At 42.3% G+C, this 21773-nt stretch overlaps 1 protein-coding gene across 2 annotated transcripts; it reads right to left on the bottom strand.

Moving 5' to 3' along the window:
* Positions 1-1053: 1053 nt before the first annotated feature.
* On the bottom strand, positions 1054-17384 carry OGFRL1 (opioid growth factor receptor like 1). Of its 2 annotated transcripts, none has more exons than XM_063330229.1 (7): positions 16629-17384; positions 14618-14704; positions 13442-13520; positions 10212-10290; positions 10053-10119; positions 9765-9910; positions 1054-8192 (listed from the first exon to the last, which is right to left on the bottom strand). In XM_063330229.1, the coding sequence occupies exons 1-7, from the start codon at positions 16899-16901 to the stop codon at positions 7433-7435; spliced, it is 1491 nt and encodes a 496-aa protein (XP_063186299.1). In that variant the 5' UTR covers positions 16902-17384; the 3' UTR covers positions 1054-7432. The 2 variants fall into 2 exon arrangements, with proteins under 2 accessions (XP_063186299.1, XP_063186298.1); XM_063330228.1 differs by having other exon boundaries at positions 13442-13523; positions 16629-17383.
* Positions 17385-21773: the final 4389 nt, after the last annotated feature.

Raw genomic sequence — 21773 nt, 5'->3', positions numbered from 1 at the left:
GACCCAAGGGCACTGACAGATGTTGTGTTCCTAAGTGGGTGCCTGTCCCTTTGGCTGGGGGATGCAGCAGCCAAGGCTGGTCCCGTCACCAGGTGCTGGACCTATCACCCTCTTGGTTCCACCTCCACCAGAAGCTGGTTTGTCTTAATTTAACTAGGGACAGCTAGATTTGGGATATCAGTTTATGCTCTTCACCTTGTAATGAGCCCCAAGAAAACTTTTCAGAAGTTTTGGCACCCATGAGCGTCACACAGGAAGGATCTGCTTACTGCAGACGTGCTCAAAGTCTGGAGTTGCTGGTACAACAGCCAGCAACATATCTAACTGTCTCCATGCATCCCTTTAGCCCTGAAGTTTACCCTCCAAAGGCAGAAGAGGGTACCTAACTGCCCTGCAGCCAGTCTTTGCCCAGGAGCAGATGCACCATCGCAGTTGCCTCAGGGAGCTGTAACTGAATTTTTTGGGGAAACCAAAACACAGACACATCTTGTTATTGCCTACCAGCTCAACCCCATCCCTGGGAGACCTGACAACATGGAAGTAAGTTAACACAGCCATGTTAACACCAAGCTTCATTTGAGACACGAACCACATATGAAGCCTTCCTTCCGCGTGAGGAGCGCCTGCTTCTTCTCACTTTGAGAAGACACATGTGAGAACAGGAAAACCTCTCCAAACCTGCTGGGCCCTTTGTAGAGCTACATAAATCTGCAGTCCTACCGTGCGAGTAACAGCTTACGGCAAAACTGGGGGGAAAAGGAGCTGAAGCCACTCCATTCTACAGCTTCAGCACAGGATAAATACAACCAGCAGGTTAAATGTTTCCCTGCTAAGCCCAAGCAGCCGTAGCCAGTTGCTGGCACTGCTCTGGAGGGTTTCCGCCTGCACGATCTTAATGGATATTTTACCCTTTTAACATTAACAGTGTCTTCGTGGTATATATTTTTCTGAAATTAAAAAACAAAACCAGAACCCCAAACTTTGAGTAAAGCTCACTGTGGGCCTTCCCTTGTTCCTCTGCTATCCGTGGTGGGTTTGCCACTGACAACAAAAAAGGAGGACCAGAGCCTTTAATGCCCTACTTTTAAGTGTTAATACATTTACAGAAGACTATACAAACAAGCGCCAAACAGCAATTACACATTATTAGAGCTATACAATATTTGTACATGTTGCTAAAACAATGCTGCTAAATGAAGAAGCTTTATTAGTTTAGAGGTTTTGGCTGCTGTTATTAAAAATATATTTACCTGAAAGGAAATCCAAGTATTTCATTTTACAAACGATTTAAAATATAGCAGTAAGCAACATAAACTATTGCTTTTTATGTTTATACAATTTTTTTGGCATAACACTGCCATACAGTTACAGAATTATAAAATATATCTTTATAGTGCATTACAAATCCAGAAACTGGTTACCACTCCTACCACATACATATGGTATTGGTACTACCAAACATGCACGGCATTCTGTAATTAAACACTGCAAAGGAATACAGAGAAGAGAGCAGGACCAACCATTCATAAAAACTGACATGTAGCTGTTCCATTTTGCAAGTTAAAATTGTTGGGGTTTGGTTTTTTTCTTTTTACTCCATTTTTTTCTTAGAATACATTTTAACAATGAAGTCAAAGATATTTCCAAATCTTATCAATCAGTGCAAAACTATACCTAATCATCTGTTGCTGAACTCAAACTATATAAAGGGCAAACAACCATGGAATAGGTTGAAACACAGAAAAACGAGCAACTAATGATTAGCAAACATGCTTCAGCAGATCCCAAAAATAGAAGTGCCATAACCTTTTTTACTGCAAAACAATAATTTTCACATAGTTAGTCACAGTAGTAAATACATTCAGTATATTTCACAATAAACCTTATTTGATGAATATGCCACTAGACTTGTAAGCATGGTAGAATTAAAAAGTGCTGAGTTTCTAAGAGACTTCTTTCAGAACAATTTGCCAAGTCTCACATTTGTTATTTTATAGCAGTTTAATGCTTTTGAAAATAAATATAAAGGTGATAAGTGTAAAACCCCAGGAGGTCTCTATTTAATTGATCTCTACAGCTTTTGAACTATAGCTTAGGAGTCCATTAGGTATGGCATGTATTAAATATATTCTTGAAAATAAACTCTTGCTTTCCCCAATGGTCTTAAGTAAGCATACTTAAGAACACGGGCTGTAAAAGGAACACAGCTTTCAGGAAAAGTTCATAGGCAATACAGAGCACAGAGACACAATTTACATTCCCCTTGGAGAACTGCACCTAAATCCCTGTTAGTAGTGAATTGATGGTGTTGACTGTGATATGAAAGGAGGGTAGATTGTCCATGCTTAGGCCTTTTTGACCCATCCTTCATTTTCAGGCTTCGATGGCCATCAAAACCACCTTTTGAGCAGTTACCAATCGCAAATGGAAGTGGGGATACATATCAAAATAAGTTACCAAAATGTGGAATGAGGACTATGAAAACCCCGGATAGTATTTCCGCCTTCTACGTGATCACAACATTACACCCATTGATGCTGGTGTCTCCAAATCCAGAGGTACCTTACTCAGATGCGGGCTAGGAACAGGTTTTGCTTTTGACTGATCTTGCTTTTACACTGATAGAAAAGGCAAAAAGTCTGTTCTGCAGTTGGAATCTGACTTTTAATACTTCATACAAAAGGATTTATGTGTAAAAAATTATTCAGAAGGGACAGGTCAGATAATATTGTCATCAACATAGGACAGGTTTTCTGCCTAAGCAGACATCATACGCCTAAGGACAGAAACAGGGGACCTGCCTAAGCAGGTATTCTATCATTAGAAATTCCCACAGCTTTTAAAAACTGACTTGAAGTGGATTACTGTTCATCTTGCAGTGCTTTCAGTAACTCTGTTCAAACGCACTAGCAATTCCTGAATAAACAGATCTGAGACAAACAAGAGATTACTTTTTCCACACAAAACAAAGCATTGTGGAGGCTGAGAGGAACCATGAGTTCAAAAATGGAAAAACGTGGTTACCTTATCTGTCCTTTGTTTCACACCATCTGTTGGTAGCCACTGCTGGAGGCAAGACAGAAGGCTAGACACATCTTTGGTTCTGATCCACACTGGTAGTTCTTAGGACAATGTACATCATTAGCACGATATTTTCACACTTTTATTAATGGCAAAACTTACTTCACATACTTGTGTCTTTTTCATAAATACAGCTTTTGTCATGGAAATTCAATGATATGCTACCTGTAGAAGTATGCTGTAATAAGCGTTACATATTCACTTAAACATAGATACCTTAGTATAATTTGTGACTAGTACCACCACAACTGCCAGGAAAAGAAAGGTGCAAAAAAAATAATTTTCAATTAAATATTCTTTCATTTAAAATTAAATTTCAATTAATACACACATTTTATTTAAAAAACAAGCAAGAGCTGTTTTCCATTTCCATCTAGTAAATCTCCCTTCACTTACCTTACTGGAGCATCCATCAAAATTACAGAAAGCTTCTAAGGCCTGTAAACTTCCTGGTTATAGCACAGGTATATGCAACTGCAGATTATTAAAACTATCCTGGAATAATTTAAGGAGGCTTACACTAGATCACGCGAAATATCAACTATGATTATACAAATACCAAATACACCAGACTGCTGCAATCTTAGAGCAGAAAACTGAGGAGTTGGCCAAGGCAGGGAACAGCTCTCAAAGGTTTATTGCAAATATTTTTAGCATCCTTCAGGAGCACGCCTTTAAATAGGAGCAATATGGACACCAAAGAACTCAGTTCTGCCCCTAGATATGTCCACACGCGAAACTGCTCTTCTTATCTGGATGGTCTGTGGTGCACACCTCATGTACCTGAGCTTTCAGTCTCCACGCCAACACAGTATCAGGTACCGAGGCACAGTCCCATCCTGGACAGTAGGGCACAGAGCTGTAACTGATCTTAAAGTGCTGCATTTCTGCACGATTTGTGCCATTGCCTTCACGCATGTGTGTGTACTCAGTAACATTTTGTCGAGTTGTGCATTCGTATCCCCTCACCATAGGACACTTAAAATCAAATTTATAGCTGTGTCTATGTACACACTACTCCCACTTCACAGAACCAGAGGCTACTCAGATGTACTTATTAGGGAAGAACCCTTGCGTGTGAGGTTCTGTTCAATTAATAAATGAATAGCTCAGATTCTTGTAAAATACTGGGCCAAAATACATTATTGCAGTAAGTACACAGAAACCCCTGAACACTGAAGCGCATAGCGAGACAAAACCACATTTACCAGTGAGCAAACATCCTGACTTTCTTTACACATCCGCAGTTTCTGAAGTAATGGTTAACTAACTAACTACTGACATTTATGAGAATACAATCATTTCAACATACATTGTACTGTAAACCTGAGAGCCAGTACTTAGAAGCTTCAAGCAGAGGGTGCTTCTGTTGCTAAGGCCATGATTCTGGAATGAAACGCATACAGTGCACCCAGTCGATCCTCACAAATCTCAATGGGATGCTACACTGCACGATTGTCCGGCAATGAATCCTTCTTTTAAGCACTTGCAAGATCAGAAGAAACAACTCCCTCCATGAAAAGAACGATAAACCATCAAAATTTACATAGAGCAGAATTTGTCAGTTAAAGCTGAAGTGTCCCAGGGGAGTAATTCTGTTGACAAAGCTGTAAGACAAAGATTAGAGAGCGCAGGAGCCCACCTGACACAAAAAACCTCACTTACCTAATCCCTTTAGTTCTTTGTAGGCAATTGGTATGCCACTACTCTTCTCACTTCTACGAAAACAGATAGAAATATACTGAGTTGCAGATTTAAAAGAAAAAATAAAAAATTGCAGAGTTAATAAGGATATGAGAGAAAAAGTTCTTGACTATATTTTCAGATAACACTGGGCCCTTAATGCAGACAACCCTGCCAGATTAAAAGTACATTAAGTACTTAATTAAAAGTGGAGAACCAGCAAGCAGGTATAGGTGAAAGCGGTGTCACAGTAACAGAATACCGTACTGCAGAGAAATCTTTTGGACATCCCAAGAGCTTTCTGGTTTAAAATTACAGCAAGATTTCCCTTTTTTTTTTGTTCAGTAGATAAAGATCTCCTGAGGTCGCTGATGTTCAATCAAATTACAGTATAAATATAATAACACCCCCAGCATCCCTTATGTCAATTGAACACTATGCTTTTTTTTTTTTTGAAGTGTTTAACCTTAATACTAAAGTCCATAAATCGAAGGCTCTGTACAATTTACCTACCTTATAGTTATATTCCTCATACACAGGGTATAAATTTTCCCTATGCCATTCAAGAAATAACTATGTAAAAACAACACTATTAAGTTGGCACGGTGAGGCACTCAAGATTTCAAAAGTCACAGGCAGCACGTAAAGTTGTCTTCCCTGTGCATACACGTGGGGTCAGAGTCCTTACCTACACGGACCAATTTCGTCTCAGGGTTTCCTGTCCCCTGCTGCTCTGAAGGTGAGAGGCAAACACAGACAAGGGGATCCTAGTTCAAATCCAGGGCATCATAAAAGGCTCCTCAGCATCTTTCCCGCTTGAAAGAGGCGGGGGCTGCGGGAGGAGTTCTCTGGGGCTCTTCTGCTCAGACAGACTTAATACCTCCTTGACCAATCTGGGTTACCCTTAAAAAAATCCATGTACATATGCTCCTTTCCTTACAAGTCAACACAGGAGGAGGAGGAATACATATTCCTTCTTCCCTGCCTCTTTAGGATGGAAAGAGCCTAATCTTTGGTCCACGGGTACTAAGATCTCTAACTACCACTCTATTCAATCCCAAGAAAGAGCGCTACCTGGCGAAAGCAACGGAGGATGCACTACGAGGATGGGAATTAATGAAACAGAAAAATAGAAGACATGTTGTCTATGCTCTGAAACCCCTGAAGACTTTGTCATTTTGAGTTATAAGACTTGAATGAAGTCCTGTAGCACTCTGACACTCAAACTGCAGTCAGTCACTTGTCTCGTAACATTTCATCAAAAATACATTAAAGGCAGTGGATAATATATACACTTTTAAATAGAAAATACATACAGAAGTTTTAGACTATTTTAGGACCGTAGAAAGTGTGAGTTCTACCTGCATTATTTTTTAATTCATATTCTACACAATTAACTTGCTGAGTACTATCTTGTTTGACCGAATGGCATGAAGGCAGAGGAGGCTATTCAGGAAAAGCAGACAGTCCTTCAGTGAAGAAAGCTGGGAAAGATCTTATTTGGGAAATTCCTACCTGCTGGGTTCCAGCTAAGCCGGCAGACTGGCCTGCCCCAGGTTTCAGCCCATGAGCAAAATAGCATTAAATTGTGAAAGACCTCTGATAGAGAGCAAAGAGAGGAAATGGACAGCTGGAAGGAAGCATCAGGACGGCCTTCCTCTCCCAGACCAGCAACAGGGCACCCAGCATTGTGCAGACTTCACCCAAAACTGCCCAACAAACACCCAAGTTCAGCTAAGATCCGGCTGGACGTGCCTGGTGACATTTTCTCTGATGGCTTTGATGACTAAGCAGTGCTTCGTGGTGAAGACGCTGCTTTTCAGCTGTCCAGAGGCTTTCCAGGAGCTGAACCCAGCTGGGGGAATTGTTTTATTACAGCTGATCAGCAGAGAGTTTTCACACTGAGACCACATCTGAGTCATCAAAGAGATCCCTCCCCACAAATTAGTAGTAGTAACAAATGAGGCAAGAGAAGGGAGAACTTAACAGGGACTAAAAGGAGCCTAAAGTGCAACTTCCCTTGTACCCAAAAGCTGTCGATACAGTTTCATTGTAAGTCAAACTTTTATTCAATGTACAAGGATACCCAGCTGCATAGGACATTTTGGTATGTTACTATGTGTCTCCACCAAGGATGCTAACCTAAGGTAAAAGATGCTGTGCAAATACCGCCGTTAAACATGAACAGAGTTCCTAAAAAATATACCTACTAGGGAAAAAACTGTGCTCTTAAAATAATTTCTAGTCATTTCATAAAAGGAGATCAACACTTAAAGCATATTAAAAGAAACTTAAAAATTCTGATGTTCCAAGGCTTTCTAGTAAGTTATGCTTTTTTTTTTTTTTTTAAGAAAAAAATACTGGATGAATTTAATGGCAAAAAAATAGATAAGCTTTTCTATGCAATCTGTCTGGAAAAGATAATAAATGTCTTCGCTTTGAATATACATGATTGTTTTAAAGAGCCACACCTGGCTGACTGCTGATAAACTGAGGTTGAAAAAAATAAAATTCATTAACCTAACAGAAGCCTGATCTGATGCATTTGCAACAAGCATAGTCTCATGAACATTTTATATTACACTAGATGGAAATTTCAACCAAAATGAAGGAACAATGAATAATTTGCTTCATTCCATACGAAACATAATGATCATTAACCTCAGACTCATGATCTGAGCTCATCCTTGTTTTTTGTGGTGGTCCCCCCTGAAAGCGTATCCTTATCAAGGTTATCTTGTAGATCTGCCGACGCGTTATTTGAAGAATTCTCAGTGTCACACGGATCTTTCTCTATAGTGCCGGGGTGATTTCCACAGTCATGGATCAGGTTTTCACCACCGTTTTTGGCATGAGAGGCGTCGTCCTTTCCATCTGAAGTATCATGAATTTCTTCTGATTTTGAAAGCTGACCGGTATCAGCATCACTGTGCTTTTCGCTGCTGTTCTGCCTAACAGCATCACAGTTCATTTCTTGTTCATCCTCGTCATGTTCTTCGCCATTTTTTGCGAGTTCTACCTTCCTTTCTTCAGTTGTTTTACCAGCTGAGCTTCCGATTGCCGATGTATTCTTAGGCTCTTTTGGTTTCTTATGCTTAGAAGTAAAACTATTGTGAATAGAAATTGGAGATGCTGGCTTTTTATTTGTTTTGCTTCCATCTGACTTCTGTTTTCTTGGGGGTCCCCAGATAAAATGCTCTGAGGGCATATAATGTTGCTGGGCAAATCTCAGGAGTTTCCTCCTTTCTCTTCGGTCTCTAATAGTATACACAAAATACTCTAGAGCACTTTGCTTAATGTTGGGAATGGTATCTTCCACGAGAGCTTCATGGAGAATAAATTTTACCAGGGGAGATTTGAAACTCTCATATCCAAGCTCACCAAGACTTTTCAGAATTCGAGTGATTCTCAAGTAGTTGTGCTGAGACCTTTAGAAGAAAAGGGTGAAAAAATTCCATTGAATCAGAAACAAAAACCACCTTACAGATACAGAACTGGAACTGCAACTCCTCACTCCTTTTTATCACTCCAGGTGTGTACTTCAGGCTTCCTGTACTTTCATTTCTCACAGCTGCTAAAGCTTGTTAGCACCTCCTTTGCTAGGATGTTGTGAGTGAAAATCAGTGTGTGTAAAATGCACTGAGGCAACAGGCTGAAAAATAAATAAAAATCAAAGTGTATACTGATTTTCATTCCTTCTGTTGTATGTATTCTTTCTGAGGAGAAAACCCAGTCAACTTTATAAAATATGGGGTTTTGTGGTGTATTGCAGTAATACAGATACAGAACAGGATTCATGAAACTTCACTTTAGCTATTTAAAAGCTGGGTCTCCAGTCTAGACTCGCTACCTACACTTCTGATACACTCGGTGCTGGGAAAAAAAACAGGCACCTCTGGAGAGCAAGTCCCACGGTCGTAAGAAGCGTCTAAGATAAATGGAACGAACTGTCTTCTGGAAGCGCTTGTGAAGAGCTCTTTCCCTCATAAAGTACACCTAAGTAAACAGTAAAATTTAAATGCCCAAATTTTACATGGCTAAAGGTAGGTAAAAAGAGTCGCAATTCCTGACTTAGAACTGTGTTAACTCCTGACTGGTGAGAATATAGGAATTACAGTGTAAAAGTGTGCAGTGCATGACATTTGGGCTTCCTGAAACCCTGTTTTATCTGTGGCCTGAGTCTGAGCCCACACCCATACTGGCTCATAGAATATTTAAGTAAAATTAATAACAAATTATTCCCATTATTCACCCACAATTATCCATCAGCAATTATATCTACAAGCTTCCATTTGGACAGGAGAACAAAATACTGCAAGAAAACAATCTTCACCTCTAAGATCAGAGGTATTACAAAAGCGATCATAAGATTTGAAAAGAGATTTTGATACAATTAATCCACATGGGACAAAATTCAGTGCAAACTTACGCTCTACACAATGCTGACAAAAAGCAATAGATGCAATTTGCTGAAAGTTGGGCTACAGTTTGACTTAATGAGTGTCTAAACCTCTCCAGTTAAGCACTGCAATTAAAAAGTATTAAATACATAATATTTCATGTTTTGAGGATGTAGTGAAATCTTACTATTTAGCTTCCATACAGGTGTGGAGAATTTGATTTTTCTCAAAAAGAAATGTGAATACAAAGATAAGCCACTCTCTCTTTCCAAGTGAGAAGCAGCACTTTGGGATCAGGTGAAAATGCACTCAGTAGCATGACAAACAATCTAATTTGGAACTGTGATCTTCTTCAGCACCATCTGAAGTTGTACTTTCAGGGAATTCAATGATGTCAGTTAGACTGGTAACAGGCGAGAAGCACAACCAAAAAAAGGGGGAAGGAGAAACACACACATACAGGCACAAACCAGGCACTGACTATTTCTTTTTCTTTTTCCTGGCAATCTTTGGAAAATATATCTTCTCTTTCTCTAGAAAACAAAAGGCTAAAGAGATTTTGTGGCAATTCCAGAGAGTGGAGTGCATGTCATTACTTACTCATTCAAATGTTGAAATCTTTCTTGCCAGTTAGCAGCTCGTGCTACGTTTCCAGTTTTATCAATTAGTTTTATTCCAAAAAACTCCAACATCATTTTGTAAGCCAAAAGGAACCTTCTAATTGCTTCTTTTGTTTTCTTGAATTCCTAATAAACAAAGAATACATCCAAAATTCTAAGTGGCACTAGAGCGAGTACTTCTGCATTGTATAAAACAACTCTACATAACAAAAAGTAGTTATGTATCAAAATCAATGTCATGGTTTGTATTGAGCTCAATTTGTGTTACCTCAATTTCATATGTAGTTAATTCTTTAGCATAGAAGTTCAGACCTTGTTCCCTCAGTGGGAAAAGCCTGTTAAAAGAAAAAGCACATTATGGCTCACAGTATATGAACACTTAATCAAAATAATGTTTTGAAACAGAAATAGGTAATAAGTGACCAACCACTGTATGTAAGTGTGGTTATGTTCCAGTTTTTCATAGTCTCCTTTCCATTTATTTAGGACTTCTTCAATATAAACCCCTGCAAAAAAATAATTTGAAAACTGTTAGGTAGCCACCAAAACCAGCATCCATACACATAAAGTACATGCCATGTTAACATAGTGATAGAATAAATACTTGAATTCCCTTGCACATAGGATGTGAAATAAGGTCTATTACAGCCATAATAAATTCATTTTGATGTAAAATTAATTTAGGTACTAAAACTTAATTACAGATTTATCAAATTTCAATATAAACAAAACAAGTGGCTTATACCAAGTTCCTTACCAGCAGAGGGTATGTGACAATAACCTCTGTAAAATATACTTCCTCAAAAGTTCTCATGTCCTAGATCCCTTTACCACACTGACTGGTAATTAGCAAACCACTCACATAAAATATTGCATCGTGAATCACCTGTCCGCGCTTTAAGCTGACAAAACTCTGCATGTATACATATATAATCTTAGTAGAACAGAGCCTCAACTCTCTAAGAAATCTCCCATTCCAGGAATCTCTCCAGCTGCAAATAACATTACAATTGGGAAATCTTTCGCAATTAGCTGTGGCCAAGAGTCCTGCTGCTATTGCTATGAGTTTGACTTGGGGTTCTCAGGCCTTTCTCAACAAATAAGAATTTCAGCTTTCAGTGGCCTCAAAACAGTTGTGGACTTCAGTCAGTTCCTCTTGGAAAGACACAGTGATAGAAAAAGAGGACGAAGTACATGTAAAAGAAAATTAATCATTCTTCGCACTGAGACAGCATTCAGGCAATTCAGTGATGGGCGAGGGCACTTTTCCAGGCACTGCACAAATACGCAAAGTACACAAAAGGATGTTCTTTGTTCCAAACCCTGTACAGTCTCTTTCCATGAATGAACAATCAATGTTAGCCTGTTTCTACTCTGAAACCAACAACAGTTTTACCACTGCCACACGGTGTCTCCCAAAGTCAAGTAGCACAGGAGTGACTAGAGCCTTGGGTGTAGATAGTCTCCTATTATACATTTGAGACCTCTCTTCTTCCCCCCAGTGAAAATTTCCACTGGGGTCTCAATGACAAAGGAGAACTCATTTCGTACTTTTCTTCAAGAAATGGAGAGAGCAGCCAGTCAAAGGGGCTGCTAAGAACGTGGGGTTTCCAGTGCAGACAAGGTTGGAAAAGGACCCTGCAAAGAGGACCTCCTGCCACCACCGCACTGTATGCAACCTACATTCCAAATACTGGAAAACTTGCTGCTCAATTCCAGGGAAGTCAGAATGAGTCAGAACCACAAGCTAAATCTGTAGGTCATGGAATTAAACTTTAGAACTAGTATTGCGCTAGAAATGTCTTTTTAATAACATTCCCCAGTATCCAGTCCCTAAGGTAGGAGCTTTGACTCCCTCTGAACACTCTCACAGATCTACAGACTTAGGTCACGGTGGTGGCTGCTCTTTCCCATTCTCAATAAAAACTTCTACATAACCAGAGCTCACATCCATCAACACTTCCGCCTCCGTGGCCTATCAGCCACCTTTGACACTACCAACTGTGGTCTGCTCCAAAAATATTAGGAGAAATTTTATTCTTTACATATTTTAGGAGGGAAGCCCTCCTCTGGTTTTCATGACTATCTCTTCTTGTGGCTAACTGTCTTGAACTGCTCCTTCATTTTACTCCTTTAAGGATCCTTCCCCTTCCCCCCCCAACCTATTCTGGCTTTCAGTTTCAGGTGGTCCTCAGGTTCACACGGACCTCAGTGCTCTTCTCTTTCTTTCTGTATCTGTTCTCTGTGTAACGTCTCCTGAATTTGCTACCTCTGTACTGGTAATTCACAGATCTAACTCTTCTTCCAGTCAAGCTAAAAACACAGTCTTCAGCATCTCAAGATAAAGTTCAAGATGATTAAAACAATGGTCGTATCTTTCTTTCACATAACCTGACTTGTTTTCTCACTTGCTAAGGATATTATTACTATCTTGCCTATAAACAACTCTCACATTCAGCCTTCTTGCATGTACAAGTTTATGTCCTTCTATATAACATTTCTTCCCATCCAGCTTCCTATCAGAACTTTGTCATTTTGCATCTCAACATCCTTCTTCCTGACTTTGAGAAGTGCCCTCTTGTCACACTTGTATCTACCTTGAATGCTGCTGGTAAGATCGTGTTTCTAGACTGCAGCTTTTTTTATATTGCCTTTTTCTTTTTTCCACTTTTGCATTCTTCCATTGTGAAGCCCTTTTCTGTAACATCAGACAAAAACTATCCGCCTTCACTTCCAAAGCCTTTTGTGACCTGTCCCTTCCTACCTTATCAGAGCCCATTTGTTCCTATGAGACTGATCCTGCCTCCAACAGGATCCTGCCTCCATGGCAGGCTTCACATCTCACTTCTGTACTCCAATGTGCACTTTGGTGCTTCCTCTCAAGCTGCTCTCATGCTGAGGGGATCTTTCCGCAAATACCTTCAAAGTAACCTCCTCATCATTCTTTCAAAACTCTCAAAAGCTTATTTTTGGCCTGCAAAATTTTTTGTGCCAGTGGCTAAGCTCTCATGTGCCAAGATTCCTGTCTACCATTCTAACCAAGACTGGTTTATTTGCCTCCTTCTGCTTCCCCATCTGTCTGCTACTCTCTTGTCTCTCATACTTTGCTTGCAAACTCTCAGAGCAGGGTCTGTCCTTGCTCAGCTCATCTTGTGTTTGTGCAGAGCCTTGCATAAGAGGTTCCTGCTCCTCTACCAGAACCATTAGGGACTTTGAGAAATGATTTCATTATTGTTATTATAATAATCACACGAGGTGGTTACAACACATTCTTTTTCCCTCACACAGCACTAGGGATAACACCCATATCCCTGCCACTCCTAGTCAGGCAGCAAGAGTTTGTGCAGCACAGTGGAGCAACTTTATCTTTGTTTAATAAGAGGCAGTGCCACTTGTAAAAACAACACCCTGTATCACATCATGCTGAAGACGCATGAGAAAAGCACCACCTCCCTGGAGCAAAAGCGAACTCTGGTTTAAGCATAACCTGCTCCCATGTTATCAACATGTTAGTCCAACATGGGAGGTTCAAGTCGCACAGTATATAACTAAACACCTTTAATTTGTCAGCACCGCAATTATGGCTACAGTTTCACTTTGTTACTATTACTAGTGAGCATTCTTTGGTTATCACTATTATTGCCACAGACTACTCACCATCAGGTTTAAAAGGGATTTTATTTTTGTAAAAGCGGAGATTACACAAGTCATTTTGATATCGAAGATCTTTAAAGTTCTGCTGAAAGAAAGGAAACGGGACATTATTAGTCTACAAAAACCTATCAAGACTATCCAGGAAGTGATACGGTGCTCTCTGAATAGTTTAAGGACAAAAAAATTTCAGAAGTTTATGAAAACTGGGAATTCCTTAGAATTACTCATGTGCTTAAAGATTCAGTTTAAGGATCTGCAAGTTCCTTATCGTTAGTACCTTCTCCTACTGAGGCAGAGGTCAGAGCAGCAAGACTAGCAGCACCTTGACTTCGGTCTCAAGGAACTTCCAAGATGCAAATAATAACAAGCCCAAACTCTATTAGCTGCCATCTTCAGTGTTCAAAGCACAAGCCTTCTTCAGCTCCTCCCGCTGTTCCCAGACTTACACATCTGTCCTGGTTTCAGCTGGGATAGAGTTAAGTTTTCTTTCTAGTGATGCTATGTTTTAGATTCGGTATGAAAACAATGTCAATAATGCATATTGTTTTAGTTGTTGCTAGGCAATGTTTATACCATTCAAGGACTTTTTTCAGTTTCCCATAGAAGCTGAGAAGGAGCCTAGACAGAACAATGGAATGGCCGATGGAATATTCTATACCATAGACATCATGCCCATATATAAATGGGGGTGGGCTGAGGAGCAGGGATCCACAATCTCTGCTTCGGTCACGCTGGGCAACCAATTCACCAAGTGGTGAGTGATGCACTTCTCGTACATTCTTTTACCATTATTATTATTTTCCTTTTCCATTACTGTTCCACTAAACTGTCTTCATCTCAACCCACAAGTTTGGGGTTTTTTTGTCTTTCCCTTCCTTTTCTCCCTCTTTTCCCTGCCCTTCTGGGGAGGAAGGTGGAGTGAGCGAGCAGCTGCATGGTCCTCGTTGTTGGCTGGGGTTAAACCATGACAACACCTCATGTGTTTGCATGTACACCCAGGATGAAAAGACACTGCACTAATTTCATTCCTCTCCCACTGACAGATGTTGGGCCTCTGCATCAGCTTTTTGAGTCTTCTCATTTCTCATATTTATTAGGCACCATAAAGGTTTTAGGAATGCTTGGGTTGTGTGCTCTCTTCTACTAAAAAGGCAATTTTAAACCATAAAGTATTCTTACTGGATACTGGTGTCGGTACTTGTATAAATCTCTTGCTGCGTAGAAGCTTCTCTTTGGCTTGGCTGTCAGCTCAGTTCCATCACCACTCTGAAACAGGTAGAAAGTAGATAACAACCATACACAAACACACCAAATAGTGAATTTGTGTAATATGAAAATAATTATTTTTCATGATGGATTTCAGCACTGTAAGCATACAGCAGTGCATGTATTTGCCTACTGTTTGGTCAAATGCTGAAAATCTCCCTGCTGAATACTTAACACCACACACCTTAAACCTAAATTAAAAAGTAAAATAAAATACAAAAGCAAGACTATGAAATATCCTTCCAACGAGACTGAATTTGATTTAAATCAACAGGTTGATTGTCATTTCCAAATGCAAGACTTCAAAGTAATCTAGCAAGTGCTAGGACAAGATGAAAGAAGTAACTGAACATGAAAATGCAGAGACACTACTAATTTTGAATAGGAAATCATACTATTTGCAAGGACTATTTGTCATGTGTACATTGACTTAATTGCTATCATTGCATCTGGGGGAAGAAAATGAGCAGTCATGGACAAGCTAAATTGCAGTCGTAACACCTTCTTGAACCATTTTCTACTATTTGTTTCTCAGAACTTAAATTTAAAGCCTAGTAATAAGCACCACTAAACCCCAAAACAGAAACCTGCTTAGAGAAAATACCTATGTACGAGAACTTGTACTGGCCCCCAGCTGTTTGGAAGCTGTGACCTGAAACAACCAGAGCCCATCAAGGTCAATGGAAATAATCCCACTGACTTCAGAGAACACTTGAAAACGCTGCACGCATTGAGGAACAACAGAAAATGAAGCTTTAGTGTACAGAGACTTCAACTTGTTACCAACAACTTTATTTTCATTGTGATTTCTTTATGACCATACTGCAGCAAAGACCTTTGTATTCTTCAGTCTCATAAAATGAGTCTCTACACTAAAACCAAAGGCCAAATGAGAAAAAAAAATAAAATTCATTCCACTCCTTGCGATACACATGTAATAGGTTAAAGTCCAGCCTAAAAAGGGAAGTTCCCTGTGACTGCACTGGACATTTGCCTTTATCATTACCCAGTCCATTGCTTATCAGTGGCACATTAATAACAAACAAGCATCTGTTTTCATTCTTCCTTTTGCAAGACCAGCTTTGACCGTACCTACAGGCAAAGCGTGCTCCCTCGAAAAAGCAACACCCCTTGACACTTGGTTACCAGGCATTACTATCGCCATGTATCAAGCAGAAAAGAGAAAAATGCTTACGCTTATTTAATTTTGCACGGTTTTTGAAGCAAAAGTAAACGTAATACATCTAACAGGCTGCAAAAAATAAGACCCAGCTGGTCCACCCTATATTCAATTCTAACTCCAACAAAATTACTGGCAAAGCAACCCTTTATTTCTTTAGGGTCGGCATTTTCAAAGGCTCTTAAAAAGACAGAAACTTGCTCTGACAATTCCTCACCTCGGACCCGCCGAGGAGTCACAAACCCCTTGCCACGCACCACCCGACACGCAGATACCTATTTATTTTTTTTAACCCATTTAATTACGAGGCCAAGTTCAAGACCGGGTTTAATTTAAAACAGAACCTCCCCGCGAAACAGCAGCAGCAGCAGCGGGGCTGACAACGGCTCCAAGGCCTCGATTTTCTGCCGAGAGCAGGTTACCGTAATGATGGGGGGCGGGGGGAGGGAGAGAAACCGGCTCGTTTCTACTTATCTGCAGCGCCGGCTGACCACAACCCGCTCCTCACGCCCGGGAAGGTCCCCCCGCCGCGGCCCGCAAAGCGGGGCTGCCCCAGCCCGAGGGGCTCGGCTGGGCTCCGGGGGGCGGAGGCAGGATCGCCTGGCCCGGCCCGGCTCCGCAGGGCAGAGACACCGGCTGCAAGTGCCGCCCCACGCCCGGCCTTCCCCGGCCCGCCGCGGTCCGGCCTCGGGGCCCGCCGGGCAGGGCGAGGCGAGGCGGGGTCGCGCCCGGCGCTGGCGGTACCTGCTCGGGGCTGTTGGCGTCCGCCTCTGCCCGCTCCCCTTCCTCCGGCGGCGGGGACGGGGGCGGCGGGGGCTCCTGGGGCCGGCAGTCTGCGGCGGGCGGCTGGGCCGGCTCTTCCCCGCCTCCCGCGGCAGTGCACACCCCCTCCTGCCGCCGCGGCTCCCCGGCGGGCTCCGCCGCCGCTTCAGGCTCCGAGTCGGTCTCCCAGGTGGAGTCGCAGTCCTCCACCGTGGTGGGCTCCTTGAAGCTGACCCCGCTCAGCAGGCTGCCCATCGGGCAGGGCCGGGCCGGGCCCGCCGCTGCCGCCGCCCGGAGGCCGCGGAGGCCGAGGGCTAGGAGCGGCCGCGGGCTGCCTACGGCTGCGGCATGGCGGGGCGGGGCGGCGGCGGCGGCCGGGGCTGCTCCCCCGCCCGGCCCCAGCCCACGGACACGCGTAGAGGCGGAGCTGGAGGCTCCGGGATTTCCACGGGAGGCGCGACCGCCCCACAGCGCCCGGTGCGCCCAGCCCTGGCGGCGGGGACATGCCGGCGGTCCCAGCGCCGGCCGCCGCCGCAGCCCAGGGGACGGCCCGGGGGAAACCCGCTCTCTCGGCGACGGGGTGTCGGAAATGTCCCCTTGCGAGGACGTGCGCTCCGAGGGGATTCCAGCCCGGCCTCCCCTAAAGGGTTTCGAGAAAAGCAAGCGGGTGCGGGTGTTTGTGGAGAAAAGCAAGCGGGTGCGGGTGTTTGTGGAGAAAAGCAAGCGGGTGCGGGTGTTTGTGGGGAAGAGCGGGGGTGGCAGCTGCCACGGAGCAGTGGCCTGTGAAGGAGATGCTGATTTGGCGACAGGAGCAGGTCGTGTTGGCAGCGGCATGCAAAGACGGGGTGTCCACTCGACACGGGAAGGGTTGCGGTGAGGGGGATCTCCAAGAATATACAGGTGCCAGAGGAGACGGGACCAGAGGGGGCAATAATGTGGAACTCAGCTTGTTTTAGCTGCTCCTAAAACCCCTGACAGTTTGGGGATAAAACTGACATGACACTCAAGGACAGATTTGGCAGGGACAGTGTATTGTATTTGGCTAGAGCATGCCTTTTGGACAGAAACAGTGCCTGGAGAGAAAACCTGATGAGCTGAAGGCTTAGCACGTTGTTCCAGTGGCTGCTGTCACCCTCACAATTAAAAACGTGTTCTTCGTTTCTAACCTTCATTTCTAACATGCTCACACTCTCAGATTTCTGCCTTTTCCTTAAAGACCATTCTTTATACCGGAATTTCTGTGGTGTCTGGTATATTGACTGCTCCTAAAGACAAGCACTATCATCAAGTCATCTCAGTCCTCTTTTTGGCAAACCAAACAGGTTGACCTGCTTCAGCCTCTCACCAAAAATTACCTTCCCCATTCCCTCACTCATTTTTGTGCCTTTTTTTTTTCTGCTGCTACTTCAATGTTTTAGCATCCTCTTCAAGTGCAGGTACCAACATTTCAACTGTATGTCAGGATCATCAGTGTAGAGACGATGTCATCTATATATTCTTGTTTCCCAATCCACTCTCTGTGAACTGAAAGATGATTTTAACTCAAGTTCCCATAGCATCATGCTTAGATGCGTTCCTATCGCTCTCACGCATAACCCTCCTTCAGTTTCATTTCAAGTGTATGAGCTGTACACAGTGACACCAAGGACAGGACATTACGGGGAATACCCTGGTTCTCAGGTCCCTTGTTTCAGTTGCAGCTCACCGAGATGCAGCCAGAGTTGCATGGCTGAGCCACGAGCCTGTCCTAAGGCTCAGTCTGCCTCTGGTACCCATGCCTCTGCCTCCCCCCCCACCATTACCTGCCTTGGCCAAGACTGCTCTCCTCTGCTCTTCATAGAGATTAATAAAGTCCCTTCGGCCTTTCCAACAGCCCCTAGTCACCATCATGACAGCTGCTGCCCTCCTCAGGACCCGGCTTAGTCCATGAGCAAACCTGGTGGTCCCACCCAAGACCCCCACCCTGACATTCAGCCCAGCCCTCCTGCCTCTACTGTAGCCCCAGTACCAGAGGTGGTCCCTGTTCCACAGCAACAGTTGGGACAATAGGATGATCATTCACAAATTGTCAATCTTACCCACTCTTCCAGTGTTGGAAATGGTTGTTTAGGGATACGTACTGAAAGATTTAAGAAACGGGACATTTCCCTAACAGGCTTTACCCCAACATATCTTCCCAGCTTATGAAAAAGCAAAGCTTTAGAAACCTATAGTGCAAAAGATGGCATAAAACTCTTCACTTTAGTAGCCATCAATGGACCTGTTCCTATAAAATTTACATATATTTTTGACCTCTGTTACGTAGTGAAACAATGTTACACAGTTTAAATACGTGTTATCTGGTATATATTTTAGAATATAAAATACTATAAGTTCATTTGATGCTGGTTAATTCTTCTTAGCTCTTTTTTAATGAGAAACAGAGTATGATTGTTGCCTATTTGCCTCCATGCTAGTCACAATTCTATAGATCTCTACCACTGCAATACCTATTGTTTTTCTTCCAAGATGCAAGGTCCTACCCTGTCCTACCCCTATTCTGTCTTATCTAGCATGAAAGTCATTGCATCCCTCTCATCATCCATGTGACCTATTTCCTGTAGGTTTTTGAGCACTAGTGGAACTTTTTTGAAACGTGATATCCAGGAATGCATGTAGTATACTGGAAGGTTCAGCCTTATTCTTGACAGAGGACAGTGCTTTAATATGGAATAAAAAATCCTTATCAAGAAGGCACAAGCAAGGTTATAAGAGGGCAAGCAGCAAGGCTGGATGCTCGAGCTGCAGTTGGGGGAATAATAGTCTTTTATAAGGCTCATGCTTACATCTCACATTTTTCAAGAGTTCCCTCTTCTTTGGCCTTATTTGGAGGAAAGGCAGATTTGTTTCCTGTTTCCACAATATCTTCTCCCACGCTGTTGCCGGAGTTTGAAGGAACTGACTTAAGAAATTCTGATGTCTGGAACCTGTTTGTCCTGACTGCCCGCTGACTAGCTACTTCAGTTGACCAACATCAAGCGGTCCCAGTATAGACCAGCTCTACTTCCCTTCCCTTGTTACAGCTTTTGTCAAGACTCCCTCCAATTGACTGTATTTATACTAGGGACAGCAGAGCCTCAAAAGCTTGCGTTGTGCATGCATCAAAAATCAGGTGAGGGTTTTCATGGTATGTAGTTTGTGTGGCAATTAATCCCACAAACATAAAGTTCTTCCTGCAAGAAAGTTCACTCTCTTGTGCAAATAACTGCACCTTATTATAGAGAGCTCAGTCCTACCCAAAAAGCAAAGCTGTCAGCCATATCTCATCACAGAGTTTTAGGACTATTTTTAAAGGATCTGTAACTCCGGCCACCGATAAGAACTGGGAGTCAAATTATTTGGCTATGGGAAGCCGGTGCCAGGAGCAGAAGACTGCTTTGACTTCCTTACAGTAGTCCGTGCTGCTGAGGTGATGTGATGGAGTTTCCCAAAGTACTGGGACATATTTTTGGAGTTTCTTAAGGGTTGATAACTAGGTGTACCATATCGCTTGCAATCTACACAAGGAGTGACAGAAAGGAGGCTGGCTGAAGCCTAATCACCTGGTGGTGGATTGCCAGGGTGGTGCAGGTTTTCCTAGCCAGCCAAAAATGTTGTAAGGCATTATTCACTGCTATAAAAAGAGCTTATTATCAGCAGGTAGGCTAGAACTACTCTCAAATTAGAAACTGACTTGACTGATTGTTAATATAGCTCTTCAAAAAAAAAAAAGGCAGTGGCACCAATGACGGAAGCCTTCAAAATGTTTCAAATACCCATCCAAATAATTTCAGTTTTACCTGGAGTCAGCTCTCATGCAATTAGTTTTCATCCTTCCTTTAGTTTATCACTGGGCACTGGCTAGTTTCTAAGTGAGTTTGCTCAGGAAAGGAAGATTAATCAGCTCTTACGCAGATCAACATCCAGCAAGAATCACTAGTTAGACAGAGATGGGGCATCCACTTTGTGCCTATTGAGACCTGGCCACACTGCTGCGCAGCCGAATGAGGAACAAAAGATTCCTTCCCTGAAGGAGTCACTTGCTATTTTTGTCATCAGTTACTTGCAACTGTGTCTCAGCTGCCCAGAAAGTCATGGGTTGGACTTTTTGAGAGAAGAATACTCTAAGCTTTGGATGTGGTGGGCCAGATCTGCACTTCGCCAGCTGTGTGCATTTTTTCCCATGAATAATGTCTTCTTTCACAGTTGCAGCTTATTGCTCGTTCTGGTTGCAAACTGGAGGCAGTCAGGATTCATGAAAAGGCTCTTAGCACCTCACACAAGCTTCTTAGAGTGGTATTTGAGAGCTTGAACAGATCCCCACAAGACATATCTTAATGTAAAAAAATAAATAATTAATTTCTGTTATCTCGTGGTCGTAACTGTAGTCGTTTTTGAGCAGGTGGTGAATTTTTGGCACTTGGGTTCACCAAAGTATTTCAGTACAACAGAATATGAGTAAGTGCTAAAGCCAGGAGGACCTGTTTCGATCAAATAGCCTGACTTCTGCATAACACAGGCCAGAGTAGTTCTTTAACCATTTCTGAAGAATGATAGAAGACCTAGGGAAATGCAGACCACTACGACATCAAATACTGACTTTCATAAGGCTGAAGAAAAAACATAAGCATTTAACTTCTGGTTGTATACTTTTATATAAATTTTAAACTATTCAGATTAGGAGAATAATTTTTTTTTCTTTCATGAAGACGTGGTTTTGTAAGGACTTCAAAATGGTTACCACGTCTCTTTCTGGAAGCTAATGCTGCATGTGTATCGGTGTGGTAACTGTAAAATTTTATTAAAAATTAAATATGAGGTAATTGTAATACTTCATCATTATCTTGGGAGGATGTTTTGAATAGGATACCAGAGAGGTCAATTAACAACTGTGGAGAGTCTTACCAACCTAATATTAAGGTGATATAAAGCTGGGAGGGATTATGCATCCTTAGAGGATATGAATAGAGTACAAAACCACTTTGATAAATGGCAGAAGAGAGCAAAACAAATAACCTTGGTAAAATGAAATTTAGTTGAGATAATGTAAAACGATTCACAGTGGATACTTAAACATACAAAGGTAGATCATAGAAATGCAGAAAGGCA

This window comes from Chroicocephalus ridibundus, chromosome 3 (assembly GCF_963924245.1).
Source record: "Chroicocephalus ridibundus chromosome 3, bChrRid1.1, whole genome shotgun sequence".
Classification (NCBI taxonomy): Eukaryota; Metazoa; Chordata; class Aves; order Charadriiformes; family Laridae; genus Chroicocephalus; species Chroicocephalus ridibundus.
This window is presented reverse-complemented; position numbering and strand designations above follow the sequence as displayed.